The 18233-nt window shown below is 42.9% G+C and overlaps 1 protein-coding gene across 2 annotated transcripts in view; it reads left to right on the top strand.

The window, feature by feature from the left end:
* NOL4 (nucleolar protein 4) overlaps positions 1-18233 on the top strand; it is a 321068-nt gene that overhangs the window by 289032 nt on the left and 13803 nt on the right. For both annotated transcript variants that reach the window (XM_040433328.1, XM_040433329.1), the window contains one exon: positions 15509-15689. In XM_040433328.1, the coding sequence (XP_040289262.1) occupies positions 15509-15689 (181 nt within the window). The remainder of the gene's footprint in view (positions 1-15508; positions 15690-18233) is intronic.

Here is an 18233-nt window from a genome sequence, read left to right on the forward strand (position 1 = left end):
TGTACAAATGGAGGAAATTAAAGACAATTTTTGCCCTACCCAGGAGTTGTCGACAAACAAAGATCACAGCAAGAGCAAGGCATGTAACACGGTGGTGGTAGTATCGTAGTTTGGGCCTTCTATGTTGCATCAGGGCCAGAACAGTTTGTCATCATTGATGGAACAATTAATTCTGAATTTTACCAGCAAATTCTAAAGGAAAATGTCATCACATCTGTCCGTCAGCGGAATCTCAAGAGAATGTGGATCATGCAGCAGGTTAACAACCCTAAGCACACAAGTTGTTATAACAAATAATGGTTAACACCTTTTTGCACCATGGTGTAAATGTACGGCATGGCAGTTAGCACGTTGATGCTCCATGCCATACACTTGTGGCACAGCGATGGTGCAGGCTCTTTACATAGAGGCTACTGCATGGATATAATAAAGGTCTGAAAGCTAAATTTGATCGACTGAAATTTACCACTAATGTAAAGTACAATATGCCATCAAAAAACTTTCTCAGCATTACTTGGATAAGTAAAAGCATTCCAAAGTTATTACCTCATAAAGTGACACATGTCATATTTGCAAAATTAGGCTGTGTCTTGTGTTAAGAGCATTGGAGGCAGAGCTTCCCAGTGAAGTACCTTCTCTATTGAGCTATTTCACAGTTTTGTCGTGACTGACATCCATAGAGGTCTCCTGTGTGGATGTGACAGCTGTCACTCAGAGTAGTTATGAGTAGGAATGAGCGAACCTGACAGAAGCCTCTAACCACCTAACTGTTTTGGCGGAGTCCAGCTTTGGCAGTGGGAAAAGTAGCTAACTGTTCTGTCCCAGCTGGGGTCGGGCAGAAAGTGGAGGGAGGACATGCTGCTATCTCCTGAATGGTAGCAGCTAGAAACATTCAACTGGTCTTACTTGGCATTCCAGGCTTTCCTACAAGATGACAGCTAAAGTCCAATTAACAGAGGAGAAATCACTGTTAGAAATAGAGTCAGGAATAATCGTGGGTAAAACCTGCTTTTACTTTCACTTTCAGCTGCATTCACAGCATTCCGATTTCTATCAGTGATATCTTCCCCTGTACTGAACATACTCCTGTCATTCTGGTATTGTCTGAAAGCTTTTCAGCTTTCAAACAATACCAAACCAGAGAGATGAGCAATTAAAGCAGCCCCCCCCCCCCCCCCCCCCTTCAGTCTGGAGGAGAATGAGGGTGCAGCTGCAGAGCTGACAGGCTGCCGGAGGAGAGAAAAAACTGTAAAAATATATAGAAATGTGACATTATCATCATTGTAGTGACCCAGATAATAAAATTATGTTATTTTTACCACACAGTGAACGCCGTAATAAAATACCACAAAATAATGTAAAAATTGCAGTTTTTTTATCTTTTCCGCTAAAAATAAAATGAAAAGTTATTTAATACACAATACATATCCCAAAATGGTTCCTAAAAAACCTACAACTAATCCCGCAAAATAAAAATTTTGAAGAAAATTTTTTAACGTTATGACTGCTAGTACATAAAGGGGGAAAATGTTATTGGTTCTTAAAATTAATGATATCACTTAGGGGTCAAAAATGCAATAGTGTCCCCTGAGTTGTTCGCTAATAAGATTTACTGCAGACACACATTAAAAATTGACAATAAAAAAGTTACATTTTTGGGAGGGTTTTTCCAATTTTAACGTGACTGTTAGGAGGTTAAGAGGCATTCCGTTTTGCTTTCCGTCATAATAGAAGTTTATGGGAAGCATAACGGATCTGTCTGGTTTCCATTATGCAGATCGGAAAAGTCCTGTCCTGCATAACGGAAACCAAACAGATGCATTATGCTGCTCATAGACTTCTATTATGATGGAATGCAAAACGGAATGCCTCTTAAAGGCTTCCGTTTTGCATTCTGTCATAGAATTCTGTTACAGTCAGGTCCATAAATATTGGGACACCGACACAATTCTAACATTTTTGGCTCTATACACCACCACAATGGATTTGAAATGAAACGAACAAGATGTGCTTTAACTGCAGACTGTCAGCTTTAATTTGAGGGTATTTACATCCAAAGCAGGTCAACGGTGTAGGAATTACAAAGGTTTGCATATGTGCCTCCCATTTGTTAAGGGGCCAAAAGTAATGGGACAATTGGCTTCTCAGCTGTTCCATGGCCAGGTGTGTGTTACTCCCTCATTATCACAATTACAATGAGCAGATAAAAGGTCCAGAGTTCATTTCAAGTGTGCAATTTACATTTGGAATCTGTTGCTATCACTATCAGTGAAGCAAGCCATCATTAGGCTGAAAAAACAAAACAAACCCAGAGAGATAGCAAAAACATTAGGCATGGCCAAAACAACTGTTTGGAACATTCTTAAAAAGAAGGAACGTACCGCTGAGCTCAGCAACACCAAAAGACCCGGAAGACCACGGAAAACAACTGTGGTGGATGACCGAAGAATTTTTTCCCTGGTGAAGAAAACACCCTTCAACAGTTGGCCAGATCAAGAACACTCTCCAGGAGGTAGGTGTATGTGTGTCAAAGTCAACAATCAAGAGAAGACTTCATCAGAGTGAATACAGAGGGTTCACGACAAGATGTAAACCATTGGTGAGCCTCAAAAACAGGAAGGCCAGATTAGAGTTTGCCAAATGACATCTAAAAAACCTTCACAGTTCTGGAACATCCTATGGACAGATGAGACCAAGATCAACTTGTACCAGAGTTATGGGAAGAGAAGAGTATGGAGAAGGAAAGGAACTTCTCATGATCCTAAGCATACCACCTCATCAGTGAAGCATGGTGGTGGTAGTGTCATGGCGTGAATGGATGAATTATGAAGTGTTTCGGGCAATATTATCTGCTCATATTCAGCCCAATGCTTCAGAACTCATTGGACGGCGCTTCACAGTGCAGATGGACAGGGACCCAAAGCATACTGCAAAAGCAACCAAAGAGGTTTTTAAGGGTAAGAAGTGGAATGTTATGCAATGGCCAAGTCAATCACCTGACCTGAATCCGATTAAGCATGAATTTTACTTGCTGAAGACAAAACTGAAGGGAAAATGCCCCAAGAACAAGCAGGAACTGACGACAGTTGCAGTAGAGGCCTGGCAGAGCATCACCAGGGATGAAACCCAGCGTCTGGTGATGTCTATGCGTTCCAGACTTCAGGCTGTAATTGACTGCAAAGGATTTGCAACCAAGTATTAAAAAGTGAAAGTTTGATTTATGATTATTATTATGTCCCATTACTTTTGGTCCCTTAACAAGTGGGAGGCACATATGCAAACTGTTGTAATTCCTACACCGTTCACCTGATTTGGATGTAAATACCCTCAAATTAAAGATGACAATCTGCAGTTAAAGCACATCTTGTTTATTTCATTTCAAATTCATTGTGCTGGTGTATAGAGCCAAAAATGTTAGAATTGTGTCGATGTCCCAATATTTATAGACCTGACTGTATATTCCGTGCTAATAATGGAATTCCTCCACCGCCGAACCCAAACCTGAAAACGTTGGGTTCGCTCATTCCTAGTTATGTGGTTCCCTGTGTATGACAATTGTATGACATGAAAAGTAGGGATCATGCAGCATGTTGCAGTGGTATTTTTTTTTTAGCCTTGTTTATGTGGCTTAGCAACATTTTCAAACTGTACTATTTTCTGGAGATATCTCTCTGCTGAACCACAGTAGGGGTCAATATACCATGTGATCCAATGAAAAAACAGCAGTATAGTAAGCAGTGCAGATACATAGTGATTACACAGTCGTGTGGCTGTCCCATAGGGAGCTATGTCCATGTATGATGTATAGAGTACTGTATTCACAATATGATGACATCTTGGGACATCACTCATCATTAAAAGTGGTGAGCTTGAATATATGTCACCGGCAGCTCTCTGAGAAGGTCTGGCAGACGTTCTTCTGTACCTCTTGCATGATGTTCTTTGTTTTGGTTTCACTTTTTCTACTCCTTTTCCTTCTCCCAGCTGTCACCTATTCACACTAATTGCCTCTCTTTATATTCCCTCCCATACTGCCTCACTTTGCAGTTTATATTACTTCCTGGATTGAAGTGATCACTGCTGGAGACTTCTGTTACTGCTTGTTCAGATAAGTCCTTTCTTGTATTGTGTTTACTTGCTGGCTTGATTCTAGGTGACCCTGACTCCCTCCGTATTAAGTGCAGGGAGCCGGTGGTCGTGTACCCTCACTATTATAGGGTTTTCAGGTGTCACACAGTCTAGGTACGAGGGCATGCAATCGTCTACCTCTGAGACCTTTGTATGAGCTTAGCAGTCAGGGTGAGCTCTTAGGGTTTTCCAGGGGTCACCTTTATGCTCCTTAGTTTGGGATCAAGCCAGTCGGATGTTTATCCATAACTTCCAGCTATCTGCAATATCATCCGTGACATTATAAACCGCCATTACCATCTTAAGCATGGATCCGGTTTCAGCCTTGATTGACCGCATGCAGGGTCTTTCACTGGAGGTAGCAGATCTCCAAAAAACTGTGTCTCAGTTTCAGGTGACCGGTTCTGCTTGCGTTCATGGAGTTTGTTCAGAGCCTAAGATCTCGCTTTCGGATACGTTCTCCGGGGGTGGTGAGAATTTTGTTTGCTTTAGAGAGGCTTGCAAACTCCATTTTTGCCTACTTCCCCATTCCTCTGGTGATGAGGAGCAGAGGGTGGGGATCATCATCTCGCTGCTCAGGGATAACGCTCAGTCTTGGGCCTTTTCGCTGCCGGTGGGGGCACGGCCTTTCTGATCGGTGGATGAATTTTTTGTAGCTCTGGGGCAGATATATGATGACCCGGATCGTATTGCTCTGGCTGAATCTAAACTGCGTCTTTTATGCCAGGGTAAACAGTCCGCAGAGATATATTGTTCTGAATTTCGGAGATGGGCAGCTGATACTGGTTGGAACGATGCTGTACTCCGAAGTCAATTTTGCCATGGTCTTTCGGAGGAATTGAAAGATGCATTTGCGTTTCATGAGAGACCTGCCTTGTTGGACTCTGCCATGTCTCTAGCTGTCCGTATTGACAGGCGTCTTAGAGAGAGAGGAGAGACCACTCCTTCATGTCATATTCAGTCCAAGGACAGTGGGGCGGTCTCATTCAGTGCGCAGGGGCCTCAGTCTCTCTCAATCCCCTCTGAGCAGGAGGCCATGCAGCTGGGTTTGCTTGCCCTGTGATAGTAGAGGATTCAGCTCTCAGAGGAAGGTTTGTTTCTCTTGTGGGGCAATAAATCATTTGGCTAATGTTTGCCCCTCTAGGAGATTCAGGGAGTTTTCTGAGAGTAATAAAGAAACAAAAAGAAAAAACCCTCTAAAAACTTTCCATTTTCTACTATTGGCAAGGTTGATGCGGAAATTGAATGTTTGCCGTTTGCTTGTAGTTCCCGTTTTGTCCTACCTGCCAGGGTGGCGCTAGATAGCAAGAACATTGTTTGTGAGATTTTTGTAGATAGTGGTGCAGCTGTCAATCTCATTGATAATCAATTTGCTATAACACATGGTTTCCAGGTATGCACTTTGGAAAAGGATATACCTGTTTTTGCTATCGACTCCGCTCCACTTTCTCAAAAATCGTTAAAGGGCATAGTTCACAACATCTGTTTGACTGTGGGTGATGCTCATGTTGAGGATATGTCATGTTTCATCCTAAGCGGATTACCTACTCCTCTAGTGTTGGGGCTACCCTGGCTCACTAAACATAACTCCACCATTGATTGGCAAGCAAGGCAAATAAATGGTTGGAGTGACTTTTGCAGAGAGAATTGCCTCAAGGCGTCTCTTTCAGAGGTTTCTACCAAGACTGTACCATCTTTTCTCTCTGAATTTTCGGATGTGTTTTCCGAGAGTGGTGTCCAGGAGCTGCCCCCTCATCGGGAGTACGATTGCCCTATTAATCTTATCCCAGGCGCCAAGCTGCCAAAATCTCGTTTATACAATCTCTCCTAACCTGAAAGAGTCGCTATGCGTACTTATATCTCTGAGAGCCTGAGAAAGAAACTCATCCAACCCTCGAAGTCACCTGTTGCCGCTGGTTGTTTTTTTCTTAAGAAAAAAGATGGTTCTTTAAGACTTTGTCTGGATTTCAGGGAGCTGAACTGTATCACAATTCGTGACCCATATCCGCTTCCTCTGATCCCGGACCTGTTTAACCAGATTGTTGGGGCTAAAGTTTTTTCTAAGTTGGATTTAAGAGGGGCATACAATCTAGTCAGAGTCAGGGAAGGGGACGAATGGAAGACGGCCTTCAATACCCCTCAGGGTCATTTCGAGAATTTGGTTATGCCCTTTGGTTTGATGAATGCTCCGGCCGTCTTCCAACATTTTGTGAACAGCATTTTTTATCATGTAATGGGGAAATTTGTACTGGTGTATCTAGATGACATTTAGATTTTTTCTCCTGATTTCAAAACTCATAGGGACCACCTACGTCAGGTCTTGCTCATTCTGCGGGAGAATAAAATGTACGCTAAACTGGAAAAATGTGTGTTTGCAGTTCCGGTGATTCAATTTCTTGGTTTTCTTCTCTCCGCTTCTGTTTTTTGCATGGACCCTGAGAAGGTCCGTGCTGTGCTTGATTGGGAGCTCCCTGAGAATCAGAAGGCGCTGATGCGGTTTTTGGGTTTTGCCACTTTATTACAGAAAGTTAATTTTGAATTATTCCTCTGTTGTTAAGCCACTCACTGATATGACTAAAAAGGGGGTAGATTTTTCCTCCTGGTCGGTAGATGCGCTTAAGGCCTTTTCTAGTATCAAGGAGAGTTTTGCTTCCGCTCCCATTTTGGTACAACCTGATGTCTATCTACCTTTTATTGTTGAGGTGGACACTTCTGAGGTGGGTGTGGGTGCGGTCTTATCTCAGGGTCCCTCTCCTCCACAGAGAGAAATTACGATGTGGGAGATAGGGAGTTGTTGGCCATCAAATTAGCTTTTGAGGAATGGCACCATTGGCTAGAGGGAGCCAGACATCCTATTACCGTGTTTACTGACCATAAGAATCTGGCCTACTTGGAATCAGCCAAGCGTCTAAACCCGAGACAGGCCAGATGGTCTTTATTTTTTTCTAGATTTAATTTTGTTGTCACGTTCCGCCCTGGGGTTAAAAATGTGAAGGCTGATGCCCTGTCACGTTGTTTTCCGGGAGGGGGGAACTTTGAAGACCCGGGTCCCATTTTGGCTGAAGGGGTGGTCGTCTCTGCTCTTTATCCTGATTTGGAGGCAGAGGTTCAGGCAGCCCAGGCAGAGGCTTCTTATCTTTGTCCTCCTGGGAGGTTGTTTGTGCCACTCGCTTTACGACACAAGGTTTTTAAGGAGCACCACGATACTGTCCTTGCTGGGCACCCGGGGAGTAGAGCCACAGTGGATCTCATTGCTCGGAGAGTGCAGGGAGCCGGTGGTCGTGTCCCCTCACTATTATAGGGTTTTCAGGTGTCACACAGTCTAGGTACGAGGGCATGCAATCGTCTACCTCTGAGGCCTTTGTATGAGCTTAGCAGTCAGGGTGAGCTGTTAGGGTTTTCCAGGGGTCACCTCTATGCTCCTTAGTTTGGGATCAAGCCAGTCGGATGTTTATCCATAACTTCCAGCTATCTGCAATATCATCCGTGACAATATAACTCAGGTTCTGCACCATAGCCAAGGAGCCTAAAGCAAAGTCATAACTAGGCTTTCCTTGACCCAAAACAAAGGTTCCAATCATTGTCAAGGGCAAAGTGGTTTGTCGATGCCCCCTAGCACTTATGTCCCACCAAACCTACGTAAAGCTATATCTATGTTTGTAGAATATCGTAATTTGTTATTACATTGAATCTGAATTATAATTCTCCATTGTAACTTTACATGTCACTTATGGATGCCAAGTCTGTGCAAAGCAGACTGCTGTAATGGTAACACTGGAAGTCAGTTTCTTAACTTTTTATTTATTTATGGAAATTGCTTACTTAAAGGGTTTCTGTCATGAGAAATAACGTTATGTAGCTGACTGACATTAGCGATGTGCTAATGTCAGCAGTAGATAACAGTATGTTTTATAACTCCCTGCTTGCCACCGTTCTCTTAAAATAAAGAGCTTTAAAATATGCTAATGAGCCTCTAGGTGCTATTAGAGCGTTGCTTTAGTACCTAGAGGCTCGGTCTATGCATCCTTTGGCGAGCCCAGGTCCAGTTGATTGACTTTCGAGTTCTCCTCAGTGTCCCCGTAAATCCCGCGCCTGCGCCGTCCCTTTTACTATTCCGCGCAGGCGCAGTGAGTGAAGGATGCGCGCCTGCTGCCGGCTTCCTTCCTTCGGCGCAGGTGCAGTGAGGAAGCCGGCAGCAGTAGCGTGTCCTTCACTCACTGCGCCTCACTGCGTTTTCTATTGTTTAAGAAAAACTGATCCGTCCCCATTGACTTGCATTGTGGGTCAAGTCAGATCCTTCTTGCTCCGCATCCCATGCTCTCCGGTATGAGAACGCAACCAAACGGAACGGAATGCATTCCATTTCACTTATCCATTTGCTTCCCGCTCTTTGTAAAATGATGACTTGTAAGAATTGTAGCCAGCACTCCTTGCCGCCTATTCACTTTCTCTCTACGTAATTGACCTTGTGTATAGAAAATCTCAGATGTTCTCTGATAAAAAAAGGTAGGTACTTCTTGGTAGAGACGTGGGCTGACGTGGTATAAACAGAAAATAATCTTTTATCAGTGACTAATGTGCAGCTCTTAACCTTGATCCAAAAGGGACAAATAGATGAAGTTAAACCTGTGAAAACACATATTATAATAAAATAATTTCTCGAGACCTATAGACATATAGTGTACTTTGGTTAATATTTTTGTTTCCTCATTGAGCGTTCAGAAAAGATGGACTAAAGTGAGACAAATGGGTATTACCATAAATGATGGCCATGCAACAGCGGTGGAACCATTGGAGGGAGGGAGTTCCTGTCCTAGTTGGTCTTTTTCCCCTTGGTAAATGGTGAGAGCCTGTCTAGGACTCCCCTATCCAGAGGAACTGCATTGTTAGCAGACAAGGAGCTGGTGATTTGGCCAAGTGGTCATAGAAAAGGTAGATAAATCACTAGGCCCTGCTTTCATGAATGGCAAAACCTGGCACCATAATGAGGTGCCTAGTTTCATCTTTAATATGGGCTCCCTTTTTTCTGTGTGAAGAAAACCAGCATCATTTAGACTAGAAGGCCTCAAGAGACACTTTCATATGTGACATGATGCTGAGCCAGTATTAAAAGCCAACTAATGTGGCTTCAATCCTAAAGGTACCCTCCAATTATATGGTTTTGGCCCTATTACCAAGTTCTTGCACTGCTCCTTAGTGCACAGCAGTACCTGCAGCTGGGGAGCCAAAGGAAAGGGTGTAGACACAACTGGATGGAATATTAACACCTTCTCACATGACGTTAAAATATGTCATCAGTGGGATGTAGGTCCCACAGAATACTGTACCTATACATCATTTCTGATTGCGTGGACACAACAGCTGTGCCCATGCTATTAGTACCTGCATTATTGACAGGATTGGAGAACTTAAATTATGGCTATTGAACCCAATAAGCATGGCAATCAATGCCGACTGTTATGTGGACTAAGGAAGGAGTCTCCCTTTGTAATGGGTGACATCATAGTCCTGGGCCCAATAAAAGCCCCCTGGGCTACATGGTGTGATGGTGTCTGTTATGGCACACCTTAGACGTGCCCTAAGGGTCCATTCACACGTCCGTAATTTACGGACCGCACATCGCCAGCACTATAATAGAAAATGCCTAATCTTGTCCGCAATTGCGGACAAAAATAGGACATGTTATATTTTTTTGCGGAAACAGAAGCATTGATGCGGAAGTGCGGATCCGCGGATGCGGACAGCACATTCCGGCCCCATTGAAAATGAATGGGTCTGCACCCGTACCGCAAAATTGCGAAACGGATGCGGACCCATTTTGTGGATGTGTGAATGGACCCTTAGGATGCTGCACATTTGGGGTCAGTATTATACTGTCATATAGACCTATGAAAGTACTTTATGTTTATTTAAAAAAAGTTAATAGGAGTAGCACTGCAGTAACCAGGCATGGCCACTACACCATGTATGAAGCTGAGTTGTCCTGTTGCCTGGTTCTGATGCTGCAGCTAGTAAATATAGCTAATCGGCGGGGGTGCCTAGAGTCAGACCCCGTCAATTTGATGTTGATGACCTTTTGTAAGAATTGGTCATCAGCAAGTAAGTCCTGAAAAACCCTTTAACAGAACTAAAAAAGCTTTCACATATCTCGTTTCTAATAGGATCTATGAGGTTAACATGTTCTTTTATTAAGGATGCCTCCTTTGTCATTGCTGCAATTAAAAAAAGCAGAAATACAATGGAATCAAGAACAGCGTCTAATATCTCATTTTTTAAAATTTATTAAATATCTTTTATAAATTTTATAAGCTGTGCCCCTGAAAATTGTTGATAAATCATCCTGAGTGTGTTATATCCACTCATTGACCAAAAAAAACTAAGAACTGCACCCAGATCATAATGTCAGATTACCGCATAACTCAGCATGTGGTTCTGTCTCAGGCAGATATCTAAATTATTACAGGTGTGGTCAGATTAGACACTGGTTCTTACCACAAGAGGGCTTCACTTGCATCCCTATAAAAAGGCTCTCAGAGGCTACTTTTGGGTAGTGTACCTCTTGGTGGGAGATTGTTGACTGTTAGCCATGCCATGCAGTTGAAGAGATTTTGCCCAGTTGACATCATTGGACTGAGAGAAGCAGGATGTTCATTTCTACAAATTGCCCATCATCTAGGCCGTTCTGACCGAACTTTTAGGATGTGTTGGAAGCAGTGGTAACATGAGGGCATGCAGACATGACAAACAAGCTCCGGACATGACAGACCACCAGTACAGAGGATCATTTGATCCTCTTACAAGCCCAGGCATCTCCCACTGTTTTGTTGTCCAGCATCCAGACTCAGGTGGCACCTTCATTATACACCTGTCTCTGCCCAGACAATTTCTAGGCACCTAGCAGAAAGAAATTTTGTGTCACTGCCCCCATTTGTTGTCCTGTCATTGAAAGCCAGGCACCGCCGCCTTCGTTTGTAGTTCTATCTTGAATGAGAAACCTGGATTGTTAGGGACTGAAACCATATAATCTTTAGCGATGAATCCAAGTTCTGTTTTGCATCCTGAGATGGTTGGGTTTGAGTATGGAGGCCTTGTAGTGAGCACTCCTGCCTTTGCTATTGAGCGACACACTGTCCCAACTGCTGGTGTGAGGATCTGATGAGCGCATAAAACAATCACCCCTAGTAATAATAAGAGGGACACTAACAGCTCAGTGATATGTGCAACCTATGGGTAGAGCCAAACAGAGTTTTTTTGGACAAGGCTTTAAGGGTGCATTCAAATGACCATAATTCTGGGCCCACATCCGTTCCGTAATTTTGTGGAAGGGGTTCGGACCCATTCATTTTAATGGACTGCAAAAGATACAGACAGCACACCATGTGCTGTCCACATCCGTTGTTCCATTCTGCTGCCCCACAAAAAATATAAAGCATGTCCTATTCTTGTCCGCAACAAGACTAGGCATTTGCTATATAGCGCCGTCATGCACACCCCACCGCAAAACACTTACGGTCGTGTGAATGCACCCTAAAGCAGATCTGCACGCAGGATTTTTTGCCAAAGCCAGAAGTGGATTTTAAACAAATTGAAAAAATGAAGGAAGGAATTTTACTTCTCCTTCCTGATGGATTCTGGCTTTGGCTGAAAATCCTGAAGGCAAATCTGCCATAAAACCTCCTCCAATATACTACATGTGAACCTAGCCTATCAGTCTACAGGCCCAGCTGCAATATGTGTGCGCAAATGTGCCACAGGATACCATATGGAACCTTTGTGCCTTCATGCCCAACCATATCTCATCTTGTATCCAGGCTACACTTGTCCCAACAGGGTCCTAGTTTTAACTGTACAGTTTTCCCCAATAAACTTATACTTTTGCTCTAATATTGTAATCACATATATCATCATTACATTCACACATATAAAAAGTCATTCATTCCCAACAAGTCCTGCTTGGGTGTGTTTTTTCTTTTTTTGTCAAGAATGATTGTGTGTCTATATATATATATATATATATATATATATATATATATACAGTGGATATAAAAAGTCTACACACCCCTGTTAAAATGTCAGGTTTCTGTGATGTAAAAAAATAAGACCAAGATAAATCATTTCAGAACTTTTTCCACCTTTAATGTGACCTATAAACTGTACCACTCAATTGAAAAACAAACTGAAATCTTTTAGGTAGAGGGAAGAAAAAATATAAAAATAAAATAATATGGTTGCATAAGTGTGCACACCCTTAAACTAATACTTTGTTGAAGCACCTTTTGATTTTATTACAGCACTCAGTCTTTTTGGGTATGAGTCTATCGGCACGGCACATTTTCACTTGGCAAGATTTGCCCACTCTTCTTTGCAAAAACACTCTAAATCTGTCAGATTGCGAGGGCATCTCCTGTGCACAGCCCTCTTCAGATCACCCCACAGATTTTCAATCGGATTCAGGTCTGGGCTCTGGCTGGGCCATTCCAAAACTTTAATCTTCTTCTGGTGAAGCAATTCCTTTGTTGATTTGGATGTATGCTTTGGGTCGTTGTCATGCTGAAAGATGAAGTTCCTCTTCATGTTCAGCTTTCTAGCAGAAACCTGAAGGTTTTGTGCAAATATTGACTGGTATTTGGAACTGTTCATAATTCCCTTTAGCTTAACTAAGGCCCCAGTTCCAGCTAAAGAAAAACAGCCCCAAAGCATGATGCTGCCACCACCATGCTTCACTGTGGGTGTGGTGTTCTTTTGGTGATGTGCAGTGTTGTTTTTGCGCCAAACATATCTTTTGGAATTATAGCTAAAAAATTCAACCTTGGTTTCATCAGACCATAACACCTTTTCCCTCATTCTTTTTGGAGACTTCAGATGTGTTTTTGCAAATTGTAGCCTGGCTTGGATGTTTTTCTTCATTAGAAAGGGCTTTCGTCTTGCCACTCTACCCCTTAGCCCAGACATATGAAGAATACAGGATATTGTTGTCACATGTACCACACAGCCAATACTTGCCAGATATTCCTGCAGCTCCTTTAATGTTGCTGTAGGCCTCTTGGTAGCCTCCCAGACCAGTTTTCTTCTCGTCTTTTCATCAATTTTGGAGGGACATCCAGTTCTTGGTAATGTCACTGTTGTGCCATATTTTCTCCACTTGATGATGACTGTCTTCACTGTGTTCCATGGTATATCTAATGCCTTGGAAATTATTTTGTACCCTTCTCCTGACTGATACCTTTTAACAATGAGATCCCTCTGATGCTTTGGAGGCTCTCTGTGGACCATGGCTTTTGCTGTGGGATGCGACTAAGAAAATTTCAGGAAAGACCAACTAGAGCAGCTGAACTTTATTTGGGGTTCATCAGAGGCAAATGATGGCAGGTGTATGCTGACTCCTATTTAACATGATTTTGAATGTGATTGCTTAATTCTGAACACAGCTACATCCCCAGTTATAAGAGGGTGTGCACACTTATGCAACCACATTATTTTAGTTTTTTTTGTTTTCTTCCCTCCACCTAATAGATTTCAGTTTGTTTTTCAATTGAGTGGTACAGTTTATAGGTCACATTAAAGGTGGAAAAAGTTCTGAAATGATTTATCTTTGTCTAATTTTTTTTACATCACAGAAACCTGACATTTTAACAGGGGAGTGTAGACTTTTTATATCCACTGTATATACACTGCTCAAAAAAATTAAGGGAACACAAAAATAACACATCCTAGATCTGAATTAATTAAATATTCTTCTGAAATACTTTGTTCTTTACATAGTTGAATGTGCTGACAACAAAATCACACAAAAGTAAAAAAATGGAAATCAAATTTTTCAACCCATGGAGGTCTGGATTTGGAGTCACACTCAAAATTAAAGTGGAAAACAGGCTGATCCAACTTTGATGTAATGTCCTTAAAACAAGTCAAAATGAGGCTCAGTAGTGTGTGTGGCCTCCACGTGCCTGTATGACCTCCCTACAACGCCTGTGCATGCTCCTGATGAGGTGGCGGACGGTCTCCTGAGGGATCTCCTCCCAGACCTGGACTAAAGCATCTGCCAACTCCTGGACAGTCTGTGGTGCAACGTGACGTTGGTGGATAGAGCGAGACATGATGTCCTAGATGTGCTCAATTGGATTCAGGTCTGGGGAACGGGCGGGCCAGTCCATAGCATCAATGCCTTCGTCTTGCAGGAACTGCTGACACACTCCAGCCACATGAGGTCTAGCATTGTCTTGCATTAGGAGGAACCCAGGGCCAACCGCACCAGCATATGGTCTCACAAGGGGTCTGAGGATCTCATCTCGGTACCTAATGGCAGTCAGGCTATCTCTGGCGAGCACATGGAGGGCTGTGCGGCCCTCCAAAGAAATGCCACCCCACACCATTACTGACCCAATGCCAAACCGGTCATGCTGGTGGATGTTGCAGGCAGCAGAACGTTCTCCACGGCGTCTCCAGACTCTGTCACGTCTGTCACATGTGCTCAGTGTGAACCTGCTTTCATCTGTGAAGAGCACAGGACGCCAGTGGCGAATTTGCCAATCTTGGTGTTCTCTGGCAAATGCCAAGCGTCCTGCACGGTGTTGGGCTGTAAGCACAACCCCCACCTGTGGACGTCGGGCCCTCATATCACCCTCATGGAGTCTGTTTCTGACCATTTGAGCAGACACACATTTGTGGCCTGCTGGAGGTCATTTTGCAGGGCTCTGGCAGTGCTCCTCCTGTTCCTCCTTGCACAAAGGCGGAGGTAGCGGTCCTGCTGCTGGGTTGTTGCCCTCCTACGGCCTCCTCCACGTCTCCTGATGTACTGGCCTGTCTCCTGGTAGCGCCTCCATGCTCTGGACACTACGCTGACAGACACAGCAAACCTTCTTGCCACAGCTCGCATTGATGTGCCATCTTGGATAAGCTGCACTACCTGAGCCACTTGTGTGGGTTGTAGACTCTGTCTCATGCTACCACTAGAGTGAAAGCACCGCCAGCATTCAAAAGTGACCAAAACATCTGCCAGGAAGCATAGGAACTGTGAAGTGGTCTGTGGTCACCACCTGCAGAACCACTCCTTTATTGGGGGTGTCTTGCTAATTGCCTATAATTTCCACCTGTTGTCTATCCCATTTGCACAACAGCATGTGAAATTGATTGTCACTCAGTGTTGCTTCCTAAGTGGACAGTTTGATTTCACAGAAGTGTGATTGACTTGGAGTTACATTGTGTTGTTTAAGTGTTCCCTTTATTTTTTTGAGCAGTGTATATATATATATATATATATATATATCTATACCACCAATACCATAGGTGAGCTTGAACAGGAGCACTGCATTCTGTACCGCATAGATGTTATACAGTATATATTTCAGCTGATATACATGTTCACACCTTGTCTTTGCAGGATGAACCAGCACTACCCGATAAACCATTAAAACAAGAAACCGCACAGGTCACTTACTCCACATCTGCTGTATCCAGCACGCAAGAGGTGTTATACATCAATGGGAATGGGACTTACAGTTACCATAGTTACCGGGGGCTCGGAGGAGGCCTACTAAATCTCTCGGATACTTCTAACAGTGGTGAGTTTCAGTGGAATATCTTGTGAAGCATTTCATTTCATGCTGTTTTAAGGTTTAGAATTAAGATTATTATATAGTAATTCACAGAGGTCACGTGTAGCATGTAATATTTTATACTGGGATTTTACATATGTAAGTGATTTCTGATTACCTGCTACCAGTGAATTAGCCTCCAAAAACCTAAAAACAGGTTATTCCTGTTGCTGTCTGCAGTATTAAAAGGGATGGGTCATCAGTATCTAATCAGTGAGGGTCCTGCACCCGGGACCCCTGCCAATCAGCTGTTTGAGAAGGCATGAGCACCACAGTCTTCTCTCAACTCACCAGGCACAGCGCCGTACATTGTATAGCGGTTGAGCTTGGTATTATAACTCAGCCCCATTCACGTCTATGGGGCTGAGCTGCTCCTAGGCCACGTGGTAGATGAACATGTCATCACTGGCCTAGGAAAAGCTGTCAGAAGGCCGCAGTGCTCAGAGGAGCGCTGGCGCAGGTCCTGGGTGTCAGACCCCCACCAATCAGATACTTATGATCAGGTTATCAGTTATAATGTCTCAGAAAGCCCCTTTAAAGACAGACGACGTTCATGCATTGGACGGAACATTTTCTGACAAGCAGGCACTATTAAAGGCTGCTGTGTTCAAAGTACCAATATAAACAACTGATAACATATTATAATAAAAGAATGTGTGTATGGAGATGAATGATTGCAGTAATTGTTTATCCCCATACATAGGGGATGATTGCTGCATGTGAATACATGTAAATGCAGCTGTATTGCCCATGTAATATAGTCTCACATTTTAGCTGCAGCCCCGCAATTCAGAATAGCCCCATAAATCACATCAAGTGTTACACAAGGTTTACTGACAGCAAGAATCTAAATAACTATAGACTTGGTATTGAGTGTCTTTCCTGTTGGCTGCTAAAGTTCACTGAACCTCTTTAGTGGAGACTCAGATAGATGTAGGTAAACCCAATATTAACCAGGAAATTACAGGAGCGCCCCTGGTAAAACTGATACGTTGTATTATGTCAGTGTACCTTTTTTATTTTTTATTGGCTAGTTTATTAGAGCTAGGCATGTATACCTGAGTTAGTGTGTCAATGATTGTCAAAAGATCTGTAATTACCATATAACAGGGATGCTCAACCGGCGGCCCTCCAGCTGTTGCAAAACTACAATTCCTAGCATGCTCTAATAGCTGTAGGCTGTCCAGGCATGCTGGGAGTTATAGTTTTGCAACAGCTGGAGGGCCGCAGGTTGGACATTCCTGCCTTATAATAACAGCTTTCATTAAAGTCCTCTGTCCCTTTCCACTACTCCCTTAAAAGACCGTTGCTATGCCTGGTCTATCTTCCCTTTAGTATAAACAGAAGACAGAGGGGCGGCCCCTCCACACTGCATGCCTGCATTAGGCTTCAGAGTGAGGAGGTGTGTCCCTCAGTAATCCAATCTGATTGGCTGGCAGGGAGCTGCTGGCTACAGCAAGTGTGTGTGGGAAGTGAGGGAAAGCAGTTTTGGCCTCAGAGAACTGGCAGAATGGTGTTTTCTTCTGCCACCTTTCCTTTTAATGTGACATTTGTTTTACATATTTTTTATGTATACTTTTTGAGCTCCATTATCTGTTAGAGGAGCAGTACAGTAACCAGAGGGCTAGCCTCAACAGCTGGTACAAAATGTGTTGCAGAAAAGCACACATTTTACTTAGAAAAACTAACCTTATCTTTCCCTAAATGCAGTACATAATACTAAGTGGTAAATAACAAATTAAATCCAATTGAGCCGTAATGTGATTGGAGTGGAAAACGCTAACAAATATTGATTTTTGTGGAAATTCAAGTCATTGTAAATGATTTAACCTTTGTGGCTACATAGCTAATGCCTTGTGTCACCCATCAATAATTACAATTGTAGGAGCCGGCATTTATGATTTTCTTGAAGTACGTTCAATATAAAATACCATCACTGGCAAATTAAAATAACCATGGGATCTGGGCAGCGCTCAAGTTACCTACGCGCAATCCACATAACCAGTTTATACCATATGTGCATGAAGTTTTCAAAGCATTCAGCGCAGTTGTTCTTACACATTGGGTCCCAAGTGTAATATGTACCTGTGCAATGGTGGTAATGGTGGTGGGGTTCCCTTTTGGTTTCGGTTATAAAAACAGACTTTAGTACAGTAGTTGATTTAGCAACTGATATTTGTACTTATACCCCCATAATCTATCAGTAAATCAATATAATCTATAATATATCATGCAATGCACTCCAAAATGTTGGTTTCATGAAGTCACAAAATAGAGCTCACTTGCCCAAAAATTTTGCAACTTTTTGCACCACTCATTCCAGTCTTGAAAAGTGAGTGGGAAAGTGGTTAGCTGTGTTAGTGGTTTTTACTCCCAATGTATCACTGTGGTATTTTAAAAAGTCTCAAAAAAGTCACAAACTCCCCCCTGATGGGAATGGCTTAAATAAAAATAGATGGGAGTAGCATTTCTAGACAAAAGTGTTTTACGCTTGCAACATTTGATAAATGA

The sequence above is a fragment of the Bufo bufo genome, chromosome 5, assembly GCF_905171765.1.
Source record: "Bufo bufo chromosome 5, aBufBuf1.1, whole genome shotgun sequence".
In the NCBI taxonomy this organism is placed as follows: Eukaryota; Metazoa; Chordata; class Amphibia; order Anura; family Bufonidae; genus Bufo; species Bufo bufo.